Below are 22,059 nucleotides of genomic sequence, written 5' to 3' on the forward strand. Positions count from 1 at the left end.
CTCGACACTTTGTGTCGGACTGCGAGGGTACTTGCTTCTGTAGTTGCCCTGCCAGTGGCACATATATGCATGTATGGTGGTCGTGTCCCATTACTCAGTCGTTCTGGTCGAAAGTTTGTTACGATTTTTCTTAAATCTTTTTCTCTCCTGGTCTACCCTGACCGTAGTGGTGGGATCCCCACCGAGGCTGACCCCCTCCCTTCTCCTATATTGATAGGCGATTGCTGAAAGTATGCCACGTATGCTGTAATTTTCATTGTTGTATAGCAATGCCAATGTTTACATTATTGTACATGCACACGCACGATGTTCGTGTTAGTGCATCGTTTAACCAATACTTTATTGAAAAAATAAAAACGTTTTGAAACTAAAAAATAAATACATGAATAAATAAATAAATAAATAATTAGAGGCAACAGTCATCAAGATCAATATTGAATAGGGTGAAGATCAAGATCAATAGTGTGAATCTCCCAAGAGAAGACAAAAACAGCAATAGAACATGATAAAGGTTCTAACCCTTCCACATTCTATCCTAAACTAAGAAAAAAAGTTGTGGCTTTTCATAGACTTTAATTTAAAAAATACTGTTTTTTTGTGTTCCCGCCCCACCAGCTAAGGATGTCTGAATCGAGAAAAAAAAGCATCTGCTCCTGAAATGGAATGGGAGCTTTCAATCACTGCTTTCTGTACGTTACATTGTTACATTCTGGGCTGCATTTTTGCTGTTTTATACTGAAATGACAATGCTAATTTATTATCTCATATTTTAACAGTACAATTTGACTTATTTATCATTCTTGAGGGTTTTTGCTTCATTGTTGCTCCTGTAATGGTAAGTAAATTCTTCACATTTTTAAGTGCTCGCGGAATGGTTTAGACATGTACCCTGAAGCACATACATACATACATACAGCAGTACTGTAATATGATCTAGCCTCATTAAAATACTTTAACGTGTTTTCCCTCGAATTCTGCTAGCATTCACAGCTGTAAGTGTTCAATAAAAAAGTACTTTACAACCAGGATACTTTTACTCAGCTTTATTATTGTGTTCCTATAAGATACAACATTAATGCTTACCATATATTTTCTTTTCCTTTTTGCAGTGATAAATAACAGTTTTGAATGGAATTGGCTGAAAACATTTTAACATTTTGGAAGTAGTGGAGTTTTAGACTCTTTCAGGTCTTTATTACTGTCTGCATCCCTGTTCTTGTGTGGTTAATGTTGGAATCTAATTCGGACATTAAAGTGACATTAAAGGATAAACATTTTTTCCCTCCCCCCAATGTTAATTAAAGCACTTACCTTAAATGATGTCTCTTAATCCGATCTTCTTCTTCTTTCTTGTTGTTTTCAGCCTTCTCTCCAGCGCTGCTGCGGGTCTCCGATCCAGCGCTGACTTCTCTGTGCTTTCTGGCACTTCCTGTCCCACGGTGTCTGCATGCGGGTGTATGCCGTCCATAGACTTACCATGTGTCTCTCCTCGTCTCCCGGCTGAAAATTTGAACTGCGCGAGCGCCGCCCCAAGATCCTTTGCGGCCGCCCGAGATTTTTCAGTTTTTCGGATGGGAGCGTGCGGGGAAGACGCAGGTAAGTTTAAACCCTTTTTAAAGCATGTTTAAAAAAAAAGTTTTTGCCTATATCTACTGCTTGATAGCAGTAGATACAGGCAAAAACAACGGGGGGTTTAATAACTCTTTAAAGAAAAAAAAATAACTAGTATGGAGAAAATAAACAGATGAAATGCTGTCCACACTATGGATTCCACTGTGATAGTTTATTAAAACTTCTACTGCATCCCTGGTGTCCCGGCCAAGATCCACCCCTACTGACACATTTCATGACTCTACGACTAAGCCTGTGATATGGTGAAACGCGCCAGTGAGGCAAACCTTGGGCAGGAGAACTGTGGCTGCAGCGGCCTTTGTCCCTTCAAATCCCCGCTACTCTTTGCGCCTGTGTTGGCGGAGGCAGCGGGGACACAGACCGCTGCATTACTCTGCTGCCCCCGTACCTCTGCTGATGTCCCAGGGTCCTCTTCCGCTGATCCGTTGGCTTCCCCAGTCCGGACGATCCTCCGCTCTCCTGGTACGGCCGTGGCTCCTCTGCCCCGCCCCCCGGCCTCCTCTTCATTTCAGGCTGGGAGCCATACCCAGCCTGCTATTGGATATCTTAAAATGCAATAGCCAATAGCACGCTGGCTATTGCACCCACCCACTGCCTGCTGTCAATCAGCATGGGAGGACCTGATAGAGAACTTTCTCCTTCAGGCCCCTCCTCTGCTGATTGACAGCAGGCAGTGGGCAGGTGCAATAGCCAGCCTGCTATTGGCTATTGCAATTTGAAATATCTTATATCTATAGCAGGCTTGCTTTTGCTCCCAGCAGTAAAATAAAAAAAGTTTACAAAAATAAAAAAAATTTAATTAAAAAGGCAAGAAAATGTAAAAAAAGTTAAATTAAAAAAAATTAAAAATGCAAAAAAATAAAAATAAAGTATATAAAATACAATTAAAAATAGAAAAAAACTTTTTTTGGTGTGTCATTTTAAATAAAAATGCAAAACAAATGTGACCCTTCCCTATGCTATCCAAAACTAAAAAAAAATGTTTTCTGGCTGGAGTTACACCTAAAAAAGGTACCTGTTCCGACTTACATACACATTCAACTTAAGTACAAACCTAAAGTCCCTATCTTGTATGTAACCCGGGGACTGCCTGTAGTCACTTGAAGGCTGTTGGACCTTTTAAGGATTATTGCACCTTACTGTAATGTGTTCTAGTTGTTAGTCAACTACAAGCATTGCTCTTTGCACTGCCTTATTAAATAAGCCTAATGTTTTTGTAAAGTAACTCTGTCTACATCAATATTGCCTTTGTATGTAGGTCACTAACAGCTTATAGTATACTTAATCAGCAAATTGTACAGCCAAAAAATTATTGTCCACAACCACAGGCAGGGCAGGTTGCAGCCAGTGAGAAAAATAATTAAAAAAAAAAAAGTTTCTTTCAGTAAAGGAGGGCAGGGCAAGAATGTTCTCAGAGCTTCCTGGGTGTGGAAGAGATTGTGTAACCTTAGCTGCCTCATCTCTTCATCATATCTCCTTTGCTGTCATTTATCACCATCAATAAGAATCTGGTTTCTTCACTGGAAAAGGTGTGAGTCAGAGGTAGAATTTTTATCAGAGGGCTTTTACTGCTCTTTCTCAGATAACATATCTCAGTAGGCCGACCAGCACAGGGAATTCTGCAGTGTTAATAAGAAATGGAAGATCAAGATACAAAGACTACCAACGGCTCCCACTGTGAAGAAAACAACGGCCTTGTAGAACCGGATTCTGCAAACTCAAGCATCAATGATGAGAATCAGAAGGTGCTCATCAATAGTCCTGGCCCAGAACAAGGAGGCGTGAAGTCATCAATATTGAAAACCAGCCCTGGGACAGGGAGTGTTAAAATTAGCAGGGTGAGTCTTTTTAGTTCACCAGACTCGCAGACACCCAGCAGTCCTGCTCCTGAGAATTCAGAAGCTCGTAGATCTGTTCGTGGAAGTTTAGGATCTATGGATAACGATGATGTCCTCTGCGATTCATGCATCGACGACAAGAAAAAAGCTGTCAAGTCCTGCTTGGTCTGCCAGACATCTTTTTGTGAACCTCACTTGAAGCCCCATCTGGAGGGGGCTGCCTTTCGGGACCATAAGCTACTGGATCCCATAAGAGACTTTGAAGCCCGAAAATGCCCACTGCACAGCAAAACCATGGAGCTGTTTTGTCAAACAGACCAAACATGCATCTGTTACCTGTGCATGTTCCAAGAACACAAGAATCATAACACGGTGACAGTGGAGGCTGAGAAGTATGTCAAGGAGGTGAGTGCTGTTTTAGATTCTTCTGTGGGGTCTTATTTTAGTCGGATGAGGGGGAGAAATCAAGTCACAAGCCTTTTTAGTGAGTATGATGCAAAGTTCTTAATGTAGCTAAATAAAGTGTATATTTGTATGGCAGCAAGGGACATAGGAGAATTCAAATAAAGCTTTACACCTAAATTGACAAAAACAGTCCATATTTCATACTAGTTATAGCTTAGACCATAAGACTATTCTTTACTATAATTATCTTACATTTGTACGTTTCAACTTTACCAGTGGGTCTGTTTCACAGTGAGCAAACCGTGTGTAGCCAGCTGTATTCATGAAAAGTTGCGACATAGGGTAACACAGTGCTTTGTTGTATAGATAGGAGCTATGTAATGTAATCTAAATTGTTTTAATAATAAGCATGTTATATGTGTAGTTAATTGATTGCAATTGTTTTATTGTCATGATTTTTTCTGTTAGCCTCAGCAGTCCATACTGCACGTATAATGCTGTTTTGTAGTGTAAAGTTAGCCATAGACATTGGAAGTCTATTAGATAAGCATGTCCAATGTTACTAAATGCGATGGAAAAATCCAATCACTTTTGATGAGAGCACAATTGTTTTTAAAAAAACCTAGAGCATCGAAAGGAGCAATCGATAAATTCAGTTCCAGTTTCGACTTCGCAATTGAAGGAATTCTGGTGGTTGATTGAACATGTGGATGTAGATTGCTTTGTTTCTTAAAATTACCTTCAATTGAATTTACGATTTCCAGCGGATCGAAAGAGGTTGAAATTGATGGAAAATTGTCACGTGTATGGCCAGCTTAAGATCTTGTGCATGTAAATGCAAAAGTAAACAAAATACTTGAAAAACAAAAAAATACACTATAGTCATCTCTAATGTTGATCAAGCAATGAGCCTTATGTATGAAAGAGTTTAAAACAAAATTAAAAGGCGTTTCATGTGACCAATTTAGTTAGAGTCTACTTTTCACGATCCAGAAACACGAAAACACGAAATCTAGCTGGCTTCCTGTGTGACACTGTCCCTTCGTTAAAAAAAAATTCTCTCACCTCCTGTCCCAGTGTCCACATTCTTTAGGACAAAAAGGTAGAGAAAATCTCCCCAATAGGGACCCAGACGGCAATGAAAACCTAATTATATAGGAAGCAGTAAGGGCGTCACACCAACGGTTAAAGAGTCGTTAATTAGTAGTAGTAAGAGTCGATAATTAGTATAAAGAGTAGATAATTAGTATAAAGAGTAGGTAATTAGAAATAATCCAACGCGTTTCAGGGTTCAAACCCCTTTCATCAGGGCTTATGTATTATGTAATCACAAATATGGCTGGACTCAATTGGATTGTAGTAATAGTTGTATGTATTTAAGCAAATCCTGTCACTAGCAGCTTTTACAGCACAGATCAATCAAAACCTGGCAGAGGATTCAATCCTTCCTACTCTTTATACAGAACAAAAAAGGTGCTGCTGTTCCACTATAAGAAAATACGGGTTAAGGAATAAGAATGGTAACACAAAAAGATGTTGTTTGTCAATTAGAAATTCCAACATGCTGATAACATTCTCTAAATAAAACATACAAACATTGTACAAAAATGATAAATCCCAAATGTTTAAAACAAAAGTGTTTCTAAAGCCCAACCTAGTTTTGGAGTTTTGAACAGATTGGTGAGGGATTAGAACACCCTCAGGGTTTTAAAGCTGTATGTGTCTTCGAGGAGGAGATTCACCCCATCATGGTGACCATTGTCACAAGGACTGAATGTGTGGAAAACCCTACATTTTTAATTGTCACTATAACAGGAAAATAAATCTTCTAATGAGGAAATGTGTTGCAGTAACAAGTAACAGTGAGGATTCCCTCCCTTTGGAGAGATTTCCTCTGACTCCTGTTGTGTCTACAGGGCAGGACATAAATGGTAATCTCCATCAATGGCACACAAAAGTAAATGGCAATCACCCCCAATGGCACATATAAGTAAATAGCAATCTCCCCAATTGCACACAAAAGGAAACTGCAATCTCCCCAATAAATGCCCATACACCTGACGATAATCGCGGGTGATCCCGCGATCGTACGATAATCGTAAGGTGTATGGGCAGCGTGCGACCGCATTTACTGTACGGTCGCACGACTTTCGTATTACGAGCACGCTAGAAAACCCGCTGAAAATCGCAAGACGAAAGCTGCACGGGCCGAGGTGCGCAAGCGCACACTGCCCGCTCACCATTGCAATCATCTGTAAGCCCTCTCTTCAGCGGGAAGTACGATCTGCCTGCCCATGATGGGCAGCTCGTACGAACTTTTAATCACCTTACAACCATCGCACAACGGATGGAAACGATGGAAAATGGTCAGTTCTTATCTTCTTGGTAACATGACAGCTAGATGACTATTTATCTATCTATCTATCTTCTCAGAACATATATTTAACTAATTTATCTCCGGAAAAAAAACAAAATTTGTTGAGGTTAGCTGTGCTTTGTAGTTTATTACTGTTCTTTGCACTCCATAATCAATAGAATTTGGATAGAAACAAGCTTGGAACTCATTTTAAAGTAGGTTAGGGAAAGGCGCAGTTTGGAAGTGGTTAAATGTGTGGAGGCTTAAATGCTGCTATGGTCCTGTCTCAACAGAACTCAGAGTGAGGGCGTCTCCTTCATTACGACATTTCATAAATGCCTCAGTATAATAACTAAAATCTATGGTTGTGTTGCAGCCCCACCTTGGGTGTGTCTGAGCATTATGCAGACAAGGTACTTGCCTGCAGCCAAATTCTGCATGTTACGCAGACTGACATCACTTCAACCCCACCTGAGAAATTGATAAGTAACAGCTTGCTGTCGTGGTCTGTATTCAAATGTCGTTTCCTAGGACTTCAGGCTTTTAAACTGGATGAATCCAGACTTGAAATCCTAAGGCAGCCATTACCCAGCTCTCTTTGTGTATCTTGGTTGGGGGAAGAAGCAGCTAGGAAAAAAGGAAACAAAATCAATATACAACTTTTTACATTATATGTTTTATATTTTTCCTATATGCTTTTGTAATAAGCTGTTCATTGATTTCATTCAAAACATGACCCTGAACATTCAGGATGTTGACTAATGTTTAATCTTTATAGTATTTCATATATCTGCATGATAGATTTTTTTGTATTGATTTTTATACATAACACATTTTACATTAAATTGCAGACAATAGTTCTTTGTGCTGCATAATTTAGGTAAAGAGAAAGTACACCTAAACGAGAGGTAGCCATAGTTCGAACTTCCAGATGTGGTAAATCATATACAGTATCTCAGTAGGCACTGCAGACATGACTTCCAGGTGCAAAGGCATGATGGGAGTTGTAAATAAGCTACTTTTTTTACAGGGCCGAAAATAAGCTACCTCTGACCTACTGCTTGATTCCATTTGTTTGTGTGGACATGGTAACTAGAAACACCCCACTGTTTTCACCATTTCTCATTGAGTGCTTCTTACCAGAGTTTCTGGTTATGCCCTTTTCCTCCTGTGCCATCAGGGCTGTCACTATAATGAGGCAGTCTGGGGTGGTTGCCTCAGGTGGCATCTTATTGGGCCACATGGGGGGGACCTGCTGCCCCCTTTCCAGCCAGAGCATCCCAGGTTGCTAAAAGCTCTTAGCCACCTGTGATGCTCTGGCCAGCGTCCTGCCCAGCTTGTGGCAACCAGTAACAACAGTGAGCAGGGAGGGACACCAGATGCCACTCCCTCATAATGTGCACCCCAAGCACATCCCCCCCCCCCCCCAGCACCCCCTCCCTGGTAATATGCACCTGCTGCACTCCCCTGCCTCTAGCTGGGAATAGTCTAGGGACACCCCGTGCGCCATTATACTAACTACCTTCTTCCTTATTCTCTGTAGTATAAGTGAAGTAAAGGTAAATTCCATCAGTGAGAGCAAGATTCCTACAAAATGGCTGCCAAAAATGGTGGAACTTGGAATTCAAGTGAAAAACATAAAATGTCAGAGTGCTAAGAGCTTTAAGCTCTCATTACCCACCCAGTACATCCACCAAGAACTGAAATATACATGAACATACAACTATACAATAAACTCAGGTCTTCCTGTTTCATATAATCTGCATGTAAGTTGGAAATTCAGCACAATAATTCCTGGTAGTTTGCATACCAAATAAACATTTATGGTATGTTAAAAGCCCTTGAAAGCTTAACCAGTAACACTGATGTTACCGTAGTAAAACAGGTTCTTCCACATTCGTGTACCTATGGTATACATCCCCATTCTCCTAATATGTGCTTTCATTTGACTGTGTCTTTGAGTGAATGTGTTACATAGGTGCCAAGATTCAAAAATCATTTAAGAAGAAAAATCTAATATTCAATATTTCTTTGCATTTTATGGTGTACTTTTCGGGTAATCATTTGTTAGGGCCAGTTTTTAAAACATGAAACTTTGTAAAAATAAGAAGAGATGCCAAATGTAGTGAAAATAAATGAATTCATTAATGAACTAAAGCTTACACTACCAAAGGGCCTTATTTGACACGGAAAGGGCTAAAAATAAAGTGGCTTTGTATTGGAATTATATTAACTTTGTAACACATAGTCTGACTAGTTTAAATATCTAAAGTATATAATTGCCTTTATAAGACAAGCTTTAGGTCATATGGAACACTTTTGTAACTTTCCTTTATTGGAAATATTGTAATGAAGTTACAAGGAAATTTGTGTGTTTCTTTCCAAACACTACCAGGGTTGTTCATAAAAGGGTGAAGAGTTTGGAGAAGGCAGGAGAAGTGAACAATCTAGGACAACATAGCTGAACTGGAAAGTGAGCTGAATTGGAGAATTTTTCCAAATCAGCTATGTTGTCCTAGATTGTTCACTTCTCCTGCCATCTCCAAACTCTTCACCCTTTTGTGAATAACCCTGTAAATTCTCGCTGAATGTTCACCTTGGAAAATGAACACTTATTGAGCTTCGTCAAGAATGTGTGGCTGTGTTCACTTCAATCAACCAATCATGTTCTACAACATATTTTGATTTTCTGAATTTTCGTGGCACATGATTGGGCATTCAGACTGAACACAGGTTCTCTGTATTAACTAACATCTTCTTTGCTAGGTGAAGAGCCTCTACTCCTTTAGGAAATCCCCTTCAATGAATTTTGAAGGTGGTGCTTCACCTTGCAAGAGAAAAGGAGCTTTGACAGAGACTGCTATGTTCCTTCTCACTTTACTCTATCCAAAAAACAATCTAGGACAACATAGCTGAACTGGAAAGTGAGCTGAATTGGAGAATTTTTCCAAATCAGCTATGTTGTCCTAGATTGTTCACTTCTCCTGCCATCTCCAAACTCTTCACCCTTTTGTGAATAACCCTGTAAATTCTCGCTGAATGTTCACCTTGGAAAATGAACACTTATTGAGCTTCGTCAAGAATGTGTGGCTGTGTTCACTTCAATCAACCAATCATGTTCTACAACATATTTTGATTTTCTGAATTTTCGTGGCACATGATTGGGCATTCAGACTGAACACAGGTTCTCTGTATTAACTAACATCTTCTTTGCTAGGTGAAGAGCCTCTACTCCTTTAGGAAATCCCCTTCAATGAATTTTGAAGGTGGTGCTTCACCTTGCAAGAGAAAAGGAGCTTTGACAGAGACTGCTATGTTCCTTCTCACTTTACTCTATCCAAAACTTAACCAAAAGATTTGTTAACTTTTGGATAGAGTAAGGAAAAGTTAAGACCTCAATGTATTTGTTTTCCTTTCTGTGCTTAGTCAAGGAGACTTCCCTTTATTTCCTGTACCAGAGACCGAGCAGGAAGCAATAATCCTTCTAAGACAGTTGTCTCCAAGCAGTTTTACTCATTGAAAGCTTTCCCCTCATCTTCTATTCCTGTAAAATATTTGAAATATATTGGATTTCTCTTCAGTTTCTGTTCCTAATACAATGGTCAACAGGATACTATATATAATTTATTTTGTGGAACCAAGGAAGTTCATTTTAGCATAAAGGAGGGAGACCAAATAGAGAGAAGGTAGGAAGTTCCTCAATTACAATGAAATAAATTGGTCTTTCCCCTGTCAGATCCCAACTTCAGCACACACCCACACACACCCACACACACCCACACACACCCACACACACTGACCTTTATCATGTATCTGTCAACCAGCACACACACACCAGTTTTTTTCTCTGGATATTTCTCTCTGTGGTCACACACTCCCAACACCCAGATTAAATACTGAACTTTGGCAACAAAGCCCTACCCATCACCTATGTCCCCAGCAACACCTTCACTGTTCCTGGACTCCATGGCACAGTCTCTGCTAATAACTTGATTCAATTTTGATGTCTTCTTTTATCCATTGTCCCTAACTTCAATGACACACTCCTCCTGTTTCAGTATCCTTCCCCCCACCCTCACAGTCTTCGTTGCTGATAACACCATCCCTGCAACCTTCACTGTTCCAGAATAACTTGCTTCAGTTTTTATCAGGTTTGTTTCCTGGACACTGATTTTACCCTCTAGTCCTCCTCTGTAAAAGACTATATGTGGAGAGCTCAGATCCAATGCTTCTCTATAGTTACTCGTTTGTAAATGCATACCAAATGCATTGTGGGGGCCCATTTTTCTGCCCATATCATTCACCTTTATGGCTTTGATAATGTTTTTAGTGATTTTGTTGATACATATGGAAAAACTGGTATCCACAATTTTCTCTCCTGCACTTCCTGCCCACTGGCATACTCTCCCTACCTGTCTCCTGCACATACTGCCCACTGTCATACCCTCTCCACTCCTCCCCTGCACATACTGGCCCCTGTTATACCCTCTCCGCTCCTCTCTTGCACATACTGCCCTCTGTCATACCCTCTCCACTCCTCCCCTGCACATACTGCCCTCTGTCATACCCTCTCCACTCCTCCCCTGCACATACTGCCCACTGTCATACCCTCTCCACTCCTCTCCTGCACATACTGTCCTCTGCCCTACTCTCTCAACTCCTCTTCTGCACATACTGCACTGCCATACCCTCTCCACTCCTCTTCTGCACATATTGCCTGCTAAGACACTTTTTTAGCACTGTTTGCTATAGCTATAACATTTCCTGTGGAATAGGCACACTTTTGCTAGTAAATAATAAGTATTAAAAATGGATTAAAAGTAAGGATGCAAGACTGAAGGTTATTGAATAGTAAGGGGAAAGAAGACCTATGCTGTAAGTTAAAGGGAAACACCTCTAGAATACTGATTGCATTATGTGCTAGGAGTGATCTCTAAATGTGTATGAAAGATGATCTTGTGAATGAAGATTATATTGGTGCTAAGGAATTGTGAGTGGAATCACACAGCACATTCTGCTAAATTAATTATTGGAGTATACAGGGCCACAAATATTTCAAGGAAGTCAGCTTCATCTTGCACAAATCAAAAAGGCTGCCCAGGCTGGCACTGCCTATAACTATAAAACCAATGTGGATTATTACCTTGATAAAATACACTTAAGATAAGAAAATGGCATTTAAAAATATAAATGTGAAAAAAGGAAAACCGTTCATCTTTTAAGAGTTGCTAAGAATTCAGCAAGAAATATAAATACTGGAGGACACAGAGTGGAAAAAATTCAAAATTCAAAAGGGGCTTGTAAACAGAATAAGATAGAATCCCCCAAAATGCTTTAACTATATTATTAGCAAAAATGGAGGATCCTTGTAAACAAAGGAACATGGTGATGGTGCTATAAAATAGAACAACGGTATTTCACTGTTCCACAATTGATTAACTTTGATGTTATCCAGAATGAATTAGACAAAATAAACATGAATAAAGCACCTGGGGCAGATGGCCATGCACTCTCAATAAGATAAGCTCAGGTATTTCTAAGCTATTGTTTCTAATTATTTTAACATATTATTTATTGGCTGGCTTAGGTAACAATAGACTGATGTACTAATGTAGCAGCTATATTTAAAAGATCAAAGTCTTCACCAACAAACGTTTGACCTGTAAGTTTATCTTTATTGTAGGAAAGTTATGTGAGGGGTTGACAAGGAAACACATACACAAATACATGACAGAAGTCATCTAAGATTTATGAAAGACAGATATAATAATATAAATTGAAGAAGTAAGCAGACATTAACAGAGAAGTCACTGTTAATGGAGCACATTTGGACTTTGTTAGTGTTTGTTTTAGTGACAACACAAGCAAAGTCCAAAAACATGACTTTTTTTCCCCTCTGTCCAAGGTTCTTCGTAATTCTTAGATTTGTGTGGATTTTTTTATTTTATTTAATATGCAAAAGGATTCAAAACCGGCTTAAAAAACTGCATCCACAAAGTTGAGCAATGATTTATATTCTGGATTAAGGTTGTAAGTGGTGTTCCCCAAGGTTCAGTTTTGGGACCTTTTTTTTGTTAATAAATTATATAATATTGGGATTAAAAGTATTGTTTCCATGTTGCAGAGGTTAGAAAACTACATAAAGTTAAAGTATATGTAAATCCTAACTACTTTTATTAGCTCCCTTTTAAATGGTAAATATACATCGGAAACATTTTGTAATATCTGTCCGCTAAGTGCAAAAAATACCTGTTGATTCTGCCAGAAACCTAGTAAGCTGATGTCCTCCTGTGCTGCGCTCTTATCAGTTACATTGTTTCCAGCTTTCTCTGTGGACTAGGTCAAGACTAGGTGTAATCCTAGGACAAGAAGTGTGTCACTGGCAGGATCATCGGGTATATATAAGGGAAAACATCCTCAAAAGAAAAACTATTCCACCATATTTAAGGACTGGAGGGCTTCAATATATTACATTCTTGTAAGAAGGTTTAGATAAGCTTTAGCAAAGGAAATTCTGAACCCAGAATACCCAGTGGCACAAAGTTTTAATGTTCATGTACTCTATTGAAATCCTTTAAAATGTGTACTCCAACTATAACTGAAAAGTCATACAGGGAACACAGCCTACCTGTTCAGTAGTATATTATTTAATCCAGACATTGCTGAACTGCAAAGTTAAAGGAGAACTATGAGGTAACTGATTTCCACTCATCCTCATAGTTAGAGCCGGCCTGTGACAAAGAAACTGTTGGCTCTATCGATCGGGAAGTGAGCGAACACATACCGTTGCTCACTCACTTTCCGATCATCTCCCTGCAGCGAACGGTGATTGTTAGTCACCGCTCCCCGCAGGGATTCACCCCTCCCCTCTCTGTTCCTCCAGTGTTGAATGGAGGAACGGAGGGGGCGGGCACAGCTGGCTCTGCTTCTAGATAGATAGATAGATAGATAGATAGATAGATAGATAGATAGATAGAGACAGCTGTCCCTCATGCAGCTTGGTTGATCCAGACAGTATTGTTGGCTACTGTGGGCTACTGAGCTATGTGTCATGGGAGGAGATTTTTATATGTCCTCTCATGTCCCTAAAGAGAACTATGGGGAAAAACGCTTACTCTTTTAATCCCAATCTTTTTTGTTTTGTTTGGCAGAGAGTCTGCTTGTGTGGCAGAGAGTCTGTTCTCAAACACACTAATTCTGTATCTTGCATGCAGAAATTCAAATGGAAAAAAATACCAGCACCAAAACATTTTGCACAACCACTGATTCTAAATTGCCTATGAATCTTAATTGTCATTGAGGACAAAGAATGTAACAAGCCATAACCCCAGGAAGTGCACTCCCAGTGAACCAGTAAGGTGGTGTCTGGATTTTAGCTGCAGTGAATAACAGAGAACCTGCTTGCTAGATAGTATTGATATCGTTGATGGGTTTCTCATGTTGCTTAGAATTGCTCTTTAACGTGAAAGCTAGATATTAAGACCTGCACATCCTGCATGTGTTTAGAATTTCCCAGCACTGTGTAAAACTTTCATATGAACGATTCAATTTGCTTTAATATTTGAAATGACCACCATCGTCAGGTTTCTGTGTGTACTGTTCCAGGAAATCGGACAGCTGGTCCACATAATGCTGATCAAATGCTGTTGAATGTGATGTGAATTTATTTTCTCTTAAAAGGAACTTCATTTGACTTTTTTTAATGGCGGTGATGCTGTCATGCTCTTGTTCCAGTAATACTCTAGTGCCCCACTTTGCCTTTTCTGCTCACTATTCCCACATTCTTTTTGCCTATAAAATTATAACCAGGGAAAGGGAGCTGTAGGGGAACTAGAACTGGGAGTGCGATTTATAAGGTTTATAAAGGAAATTGGCAGGCTGACAAAAAGAAAACAAAACAGAAAAAGAAAAGGTTTGGGGTGAACAATAAGGGCAGATCAAACACAAACATGGCTCATAGATACAAAAGTCAATTATATATGTAAACAATTTTAACAAGCAGTAAATATATACAAGCTTTTTACTACTCTTTTATTAGTATCCTGCCTGGTCTATTTACAGTTTGTACTTTGTCATACAATTCCACATTCTATCTGTGCTTAATTTTTATGCATACAATGTTTATATTCCCCCCACCAATTTCGCTTAACTGGCTATTATAAAGTACAGCCCTTGGTCCTGGGTTTTGAATTGAGAGGTCACCTGAGGTCCAGTAGGCCTTCTCTTGGTAGCTACCTGACTTCATGCTGGTAACAGTGCTGACTCCCTCCGTGTGAAAAACAGTATCATCTCAGTAGCTCTGTAGATAAATTGTATCTAAAGCCAAAACTTTTTATTTTGGCTAGAGTAGGAAATAGTTAAAAACTCTGTCAAGATTCATTTTGCATGTGCACAGTTGGAATTGTATATGTATTCCATCTGTGGCACATTCAAGAGATTTCCCTTCACTTTGTTTCCTCTAGACACAACAAGAAATGAGAGGAAATATCTCCAAAGGGAGGCAAATCACATCTTACACAGTTTTCACCAGAACCACTATGCCCATTGGAAGATTTCCCCTTTATTCCTGTTCTGGTGCAACTCAATTTTTTTGATTTTCCATCACTTTCATTCCCGGTGACACTGGACAAATCGCATGCGTGAATCTGCCTAATGGGACATAGAGAGCAACTAATCCTGAGAGGGATTCAAACCCCTCACTACTCTATTCAAAAATTAAATAAAAAGTTTTGGCTTTAGATGCCCTTCAAGTGGAGTGTAAACAACTACAAGGTTATGTGTTTGATACAATAATGGTAACATATTATTATTACCCATGGTCCATGTACACAAATGTTGTTTACATTTTAAAGGTTGTAAAGCGGCCATCTCTCCAAGCTCGCTCCCATGATGGACTACAATCTCACCTTTAGTTTACTAATTTGTATTGAGATTGTAGTCCATTATATGAGTGAGCTTGGGACAGTGGCTACTTTACAACAAGCACAGGGACCATGGGGAACATAAGTAGCCACCCTCTAGAAGGAAATACAGTGTCAGCACCAATTCAAAGATGATGATTTGAGGATCTACAGCCAAGTGATACACAAATGAGATACATTTTTGTTAATAGGGTACTCAAATGCATTTTTAGGATTTATCTCAAGAGATTAGTGTTATTTTAAAGTTTTGTATTCTTGCCTATGCCCAATACTGACTGATTCCTTTTAAAGAGAACACTCTAGCTGCTGGAACCTCTCTACTAGACTCCAAACAAATAGAAAAAAAAACAGTTGGTGATTTAATCTGACTGTAACTTCCCAGTATTACATTATCAGTTTCAGTAAATCGGTCCTTTAAACATATTTGTTCAGATGATAACATTGCTTCAGTTATAACATTACAATGTCCAGAAAATTGAAAGGATGTCTTTGCTATATCACTGGAAAAAAAATATTTCCTGACATTGGCATATAACCTTTCCTGTAAAAAAAATGAAATGTCAAAAATGTTTTTCAAAATCATCACATTTAATATTTTACTGATGGATTAAAACCCTATTAAATAGTTTCCATCCAGTCTATAACCAACCTTGTTTAGTATATTTTCTGCATCTATCTAGAAAAGCCACCTGTATCAATTGCTCTTATAATGACACCACAAAATAGGTTTCCATTATTTTCTTTCATGGGTGGATTCAACAAATGGTTTATTTATGAAAAATTCTGCTTGGTGTAAAACACATAAGGAGAAAACCGAGAGTAAATCATTTTAGAATCTGGACTCTTTGTGCAAGCTTGTACTGCCAGAAAGAAAAACTTGCTACACCAGTGTGTGCTTTACCTACAGTCCTGACATCTATAAAAGGCTTCATGTGCATTCCATTATGGTTTCAATTAGCAGTGGTATAAAGAAGTAATAACTAATGTTGGGTAAATCCTTCACTGAATTTGCACTTGGCAGGAGAAACTCTTATCCTTGTCATGTACTTCCGACCAATTAAACATGCAGGATCGATATTTCAAGGCTAATAGATGACAATAATTAGAAGTGCTGGAATGCTCTGGACAAATGTGATAGACAGTAACTCACACTCTTTGCATAGATAAAAATATTTGAAATATGTACAAAGAGATTACCAGGTCAACACAACTAGTAACAATAACAGATGTTGCATTTGAATTCTAACCTTTTGAGCCCAAGGCTTTTCCTCCCTATAACCCCTTAAGTGTCCCAAAGTGTTCAATGGAGGTGTCTCAGTTGAAAAGCTTAGGGCTTATTAACACCTATTGCACTGGGGTATTGTGTTTACAAAAACACACTTTACAGTATCTCACAGCAATACGAGGTGTATATGCGTTGTCATTTATTTTATATTGCACCGTAACATACATACAAACACCCATTTCACTGTGCACCACAGTGCACCACAATACACAATGCGCATTGCTGTGCACTTTGGTGAAACGATGATGCAAGAGTGGTTTTCTCTGCATTGAGGCCCATTGCAAACGAATGAAGGCAACATGCATCTATACACAAAAAGTGCATGGCAGGGCATGCATTACTGCAATGCCTTATGGTGTTAAAAGGCTGTCGTGGCTGCTCTTATACTTATGCCCATTGCATATGTGAGCAACAGTGCATTGCCATATATTCTGAATGGCACCCTGATGGGCATATACAGTGCAAACAAGGACACCTGCCCTTCAGCACATCACAATGCACAGATATGAATGCACTTTGAAAAGAAGGGCATGTATGATTTTTCATATGTTATGGCTCATTAAAGGCCTGCTTGGAAGGTAACTCAATGCACAATAACTCAAAAAAGTGCATTAATGCATTACATTCATTTATATGTGCATACATATTAAATACTTGATAATGCAAACATAATACCTAGTACTAAATGTTCATACAAATGCAAATTGAGGTTCACAGACAGGTCCCATGTACAGTAGACTGGGTCTATGGTGAAGAGGTAGAACTAATATTTCTTTTTTTTTTTTTTTTCTTATAGACAGAACTGTCTGAGATACAGGAGCAGCTCCACCTCCAGCTGCTTGATGTGGATGACGAAGTGGAGAAATGGCATAAGGAGAAAGATCGCATAAGGGTAAGAGACTCACAATCTCCATCATCATCGTCATATGACAAATATCTAGCTGGGATGACCTTGTTGGATCTCTTAGATGTTCTCACTGAGGTTGCAGGTGTTTCAACTTCTTTATTCTTAGTGGATAAATCACTGACACCAAGTTCAATTTCAGTGATGTTCTGTTCCTTTTTCCTGTTTACTGGTAGGGCTTCCTGCTCTTATTTTCATTCATACAGTGCTGACTCTGTCACTTTATGTGGCTTTTGACACATATGCGTTTCATTAATAATTAGTTTACACTTCTGCTGATTTGTACCTTATTGGTGTCTGGGTGCAGAATTATCTACCCCTATTGAGGCTCACTGTAGCCAACAAATATAATTTCCTTAGCACAAGGTTCTCATTTTGTGTTTTCTTTAGGAACACATACATATGCTTTGCTTGCAAAAGATTTGAATGTGTTTCTGGTCAAGCTTCTTTCCATTCCATAGCTCATATGGGGGTTTTTTCTGCTACTTTTGAGCAACTTGGAGATAGCAGGTTGTCATAATTGCCTTTACCCACTATGATGTTGGAATATCTGCATCATGCTTCTGCCACTCTCACTTAAAGTATGGTTTATTCTCTCTGCAACACCATTTTGTTCTAGATTGCATGGTACAGTAGTCTGAACATAATTCCATGCTTCCTCAGTATAGATTGTGCTTTAATGTGCCATTATCTGTTCTGAGTATTTTAGGTATTGTGCCATTTTTGCTGCTTACTTGGGCAAGACATCATTTAAGTTTATGTGAAACTTCATCTTTCCTGTGTAACAAGTCCTGAGTAGTTATCGATGAATTTGAGCAAATACCTTTTCTTTCTTTGAGTCAGAACTTTCATAGAACCTGCTAGATCTGAGTGAATTAAGTCCAGGGGCCTCAGGCCTCTGCTGTTGCTACTTTTAGGAACAAACTTACTTGAATTCATGGGCCATTTTATATGTCACTGGCATGCTGATCTTTACCTAGCTTCTTTATAGTTTCAGGATTCCTGTGTTCAAGATGACATTGCGAGGTGTGAATACTGCTCAAATGTTTTCCTCTTTGACAGTGTTAACCCCTTCACTGCACTTCAGCTGATACAGTTCATCTGTGATATTTAATTTAGCAAGTATGTGGCCATCTAGTTTAATAATACAGATGTTACTTCTACTTATGTCACTACATATCCTTGCTTTGTGAGGGGCTTCTTTACTGGCAATAGGTTATTTTCAAGAATAGGAACATGGACTACATCTTTGATGGGTATCTTTCTAGGTGAGTGTGTGAGATAGAGGGCAGTGTATATAACCTTCCCCCATTCCTCCATATACTGTCTATTAGCTATTGTAATTATTTCTGTGTTACTTTGAGTGAAAGAATGTTTATTATTGGTTATATGACTTGAAGTTCTAAATCAACGCACTAGGTGAAAAGTTACGTGGCACTCCCTTTGGCATTAAAGGCACACTCAAAATTCGAAGTGTCTAGTTCTTCTTTAACACTTGTGGCCTTTTGTTGATTAACTTGTCCCTTTTGTCGATTGATTCTAGGTTTTCAAATTCTTTAGGTGACCTATCTTTTTGAACTCAAAATATTCACATGCTGTAGGTTACTATAATTGCGGTTGTTGGTTGGTGCAGGTTCTGCTGTAGGAGCATTTCACGGTGTAGGTTGTCTGTTTTTTTCTTTTATTCATCCACAAATTTGTCTTTAACATATTCCGGGGTAAACTCATCATCTGGGCAAACATTAAGCGCTGCAAAAATGTTTCATAGCTTTCTGGGAGGCCACTGATTAGCTGTGCTGCTGTAAGAAAGTATTTTATTACTTCTCCTATAGCTTGCAAGCATTCCACAATTCCTAAGTTACATCATATTTAGTCCCGCATGTGCCGACCATTGATCAGCTTAGCATGGTGTAGCTTTCTAATTACGTACCGTTTTTTGCTAAGATTTGCACTCTTGTTTACTTTCTGCTGCTCCTCTCACATTTCTTTTGCAGTTTTACACTTATATATGTGCACTATTTGATCATCATATATGCTCAGGTATATATTACTTTGAGCTTTTTGGCTTTTCTCTGTCTACTCACCTGTAGGTGGGGTTGGTCTGGGCTCTAGTATACACTTCCATGTAACAGCAACATCTTTATTTTAAACTTCCAGGACTGGTAGTTCTGGTTTGGCAGATTCGCAACTGAAAACTTTGATAAAACAATATCAATAGCCATCAATCATATAAAGTATGCTTTCTGACCTTTCTTTTTCAGAGAGGGTTTTGCTGTAACTCTGAACTGCATCTGCAGCGATGTTTGTTTAGTACTTTGGCAGTAGCTGGGCCCATAACCTGCTGCAGTTATGACTCTTACCAGTCAGATGGTGCTGGACACATGACTGAGCCCTACTTGTTTTATTGGAAACAACAGAAACACATAGACAAGAAATTACATGACAACCACATCATTGTTCTTTCTAGCTCCACTAGAAAAAACAATACATTAAGCATAATACAGTCACAACACTTCTACCTAGTAGCAAACGTTCTAATCATCATACAATATATGAGAATGGTTTTTGCACCTATAGCTGTATAAAAAGCATGCTAACATTGTTACTTTTACCTTTTTACTGCTGAAAATAACAATTGTTATGGCAAATATGAATTGTTACAGCTTAGTGACTCTAGCCAACTGATGACAGTACAGTTTTGAAGAAATATTGATATTTCACCATGTCAGCCAAAATACCTTTTACTTCTCTTTCAAAAAGTACCAGTCACCTGCTAATACTCCAGAAAAGCTCTGTAGTACATATTAGTGGATACCCTAATTTGACTTTACAGACAACTTGCATTTGTTAGGCGGGCCATACATCTATCAATTTTTTTCGTTCAACCTGTGGGCTGAACGAAAAGAATTAACGCAATTCCTCCATCAACACAAACAGTGTGTCAATCGAGGAATCACTGCTGTTTGCATTGTATTCTGACAGGTGCTGTCGGCACATGTCGGAATCCCCTATACCCGATCTAAGCGGGCAGCTCATTGCCTGCCAGCTCTGATCGAACTAAGATTCTCTAGCCGGCTCCTTTATTCAGCTGATGGAGGAATGCTGGCTTAAATGGAGCCGACAGCCCCATACACTGGCCGAATTTTGGCCAGTTCATTAAAAAACCGGCTGGAATGAGGCCAGTATATGGGCACCTTTTAGAAGGAGCTTAACAGTGGCAGAGCCTCTGTCTCTGATTATAGGTTCCCTTGATCCAGAATATTGCTGATTTATTAATGCAAAAAGTAATTATGATGCCCTAAGTTCAGTAATTCATAACAAGTTTACTATTAGTTTTTGCGCCTAAGACATCACCTTTGTACTTTACACTGCTACATTAAATAGGCCTGCGCAAATCAAACAAAATAGGGGGGAAAAAACAACAGTTGGATTTAACTGGTTGCCCCATATAATAACTGATCCAAGCTAATTGTAAAATATTTTTTATTCAGAATTTCACAGCCAACCAGAAATCGGCCGTGGACCACAGCTTCAAGGATTTGATAAAAGAATTGCAGAGACAGCAAGAGGATGTGAAAGCCAATTTAGAGCTGAAAGAACGCACAGCTGTTGACCTCATTGAGCAAATTGTAAATGACTTGAAGGTGAAAAAGGAGCAACTTCAAGACAAGCAACATGATGGAGATAAACTGTTACATACTACTGATGCAGTACTCTTCTTACAGGTAAGTTAATTATTAAATAGTTACATACTTAGTTAAAGTAAACCTTTCCCTGCGCATGTAAAGAAAGTAGCACATTTATAAATATCGCTTTAAGTTTTGACGTTTTGTTAGAAGTCAGTAGCCCAGCTTCTTTCTCCTTCTCTAACCACTCCAACTTGCCACTGAGAGCAAGGATGCGTAGCTATCACAGCAAGAGCAAAGGTGTCTTCATGTGCAGGCTCAGCCTGGCTTCACCTTCTCTGTACTGTACAATATGGCAGCATTCAATAGGGGAATAAATCGGTCACTAGGGACAGACTGGTGCAGAGTGTTTTTGTTGACAGATTATGTACCAGTTAATTGTTTCTAAGCTGAGTAGCTTGCATTTGGCAGCAGCTTCTGTGAACATTGGCAAAGGAAAGGGTTGTTTTAATATGGTTGAAAAAAAGACTTGTGTCTATCAAGTTCAACCTTGCACCACTCCTTCTGCTTTGTTCTAAAAGAAAGTAAAACAAAAGCCCATGGCCAAATGTTGCAAAAAGAAGCAAAACTATTTTTTTTCTGATCCTTCCACTCCCAAGGGCAAGTCTGACGAATCTCCTGGATTAGCCTTTAGTGATTATAACTTGGATACCATTAGTTGCAAGTCAATCTTGCATTGCGCTTCAAATTTATATTATTGTTTTTGCCCTGTGGTTAAGCATTTGTTAAGCATTTCGCATCTCAACCAATCTTACTGTAAAGAATTCATTCTGAAACAGTTAGTAAAATTTACTTTTCTCCATTTGCAACAGATGTTCCTTTGTCCTTGTGATATCAAGCATATCTAAGCCCCTAAATACAAAAATCATTAAATGGTAGCTTACCTCCATTGTGTTCATTCACTTATTCAAATAAAAACCATTTCACAGGATAAGCTGCCACATCACTGTGCGGGGACACACTGGGGGCTTCAGCTGCCATTGTGATGTGCTGGCTTCTGGTGCGTCTCTTTGCCTTTAAGGAGGAATGGGC

The 22,059-nt window shown here is 39.0% G+C and overlaps 1 protein-coding gene across 1 annotated transcript in view; it reads left to right on the forward strand.

Annotated features, from left to right (window-relative positions):
- The first annotated feature begins 3,103 nt into the window (after positions 1-3,103).
- Positions 3,104-22,059, forward strand: part of TRIM29 (tripartite motif containing 29) — a 35,266-nt gene continuing 16,310 nt past the window's right edge. Inside the window, exons 1-3 of the mRNA XM_018559448.1 lie at positions 3,104-3,875; positions 17,234-17,329; positions 20,833-21,066. Of these exons, the coding sequence (XP_018414950.1) occupies positions 3,270-3,875; positions 17,234-17,329; positions 20,833-21,066 (936 nt within the window). The 5' untranslated portion in view covers positions 3,104-3,269. The remainder of the gene's footprint in view (positions 3,876-17,233; positions 17,330-20,832; positions 21,067-22,059) is intronic.

The sequence above is a fragment of the Nanorana parkeri genome, unplaced genomic scaffold (assembly GCF_000935625.1).
Source record: "Nanorana parkeri isolate BGI_ZX_2015 unplaced genomic scaffold, ASM93562v1 scaffold395, whole genome shotgun sequence".
NCBI lineage: Eukaryota > Metazoa > Chordata > Amphibia > Anura > Dicroglossidae > Nanorana > Nanorana parkeri.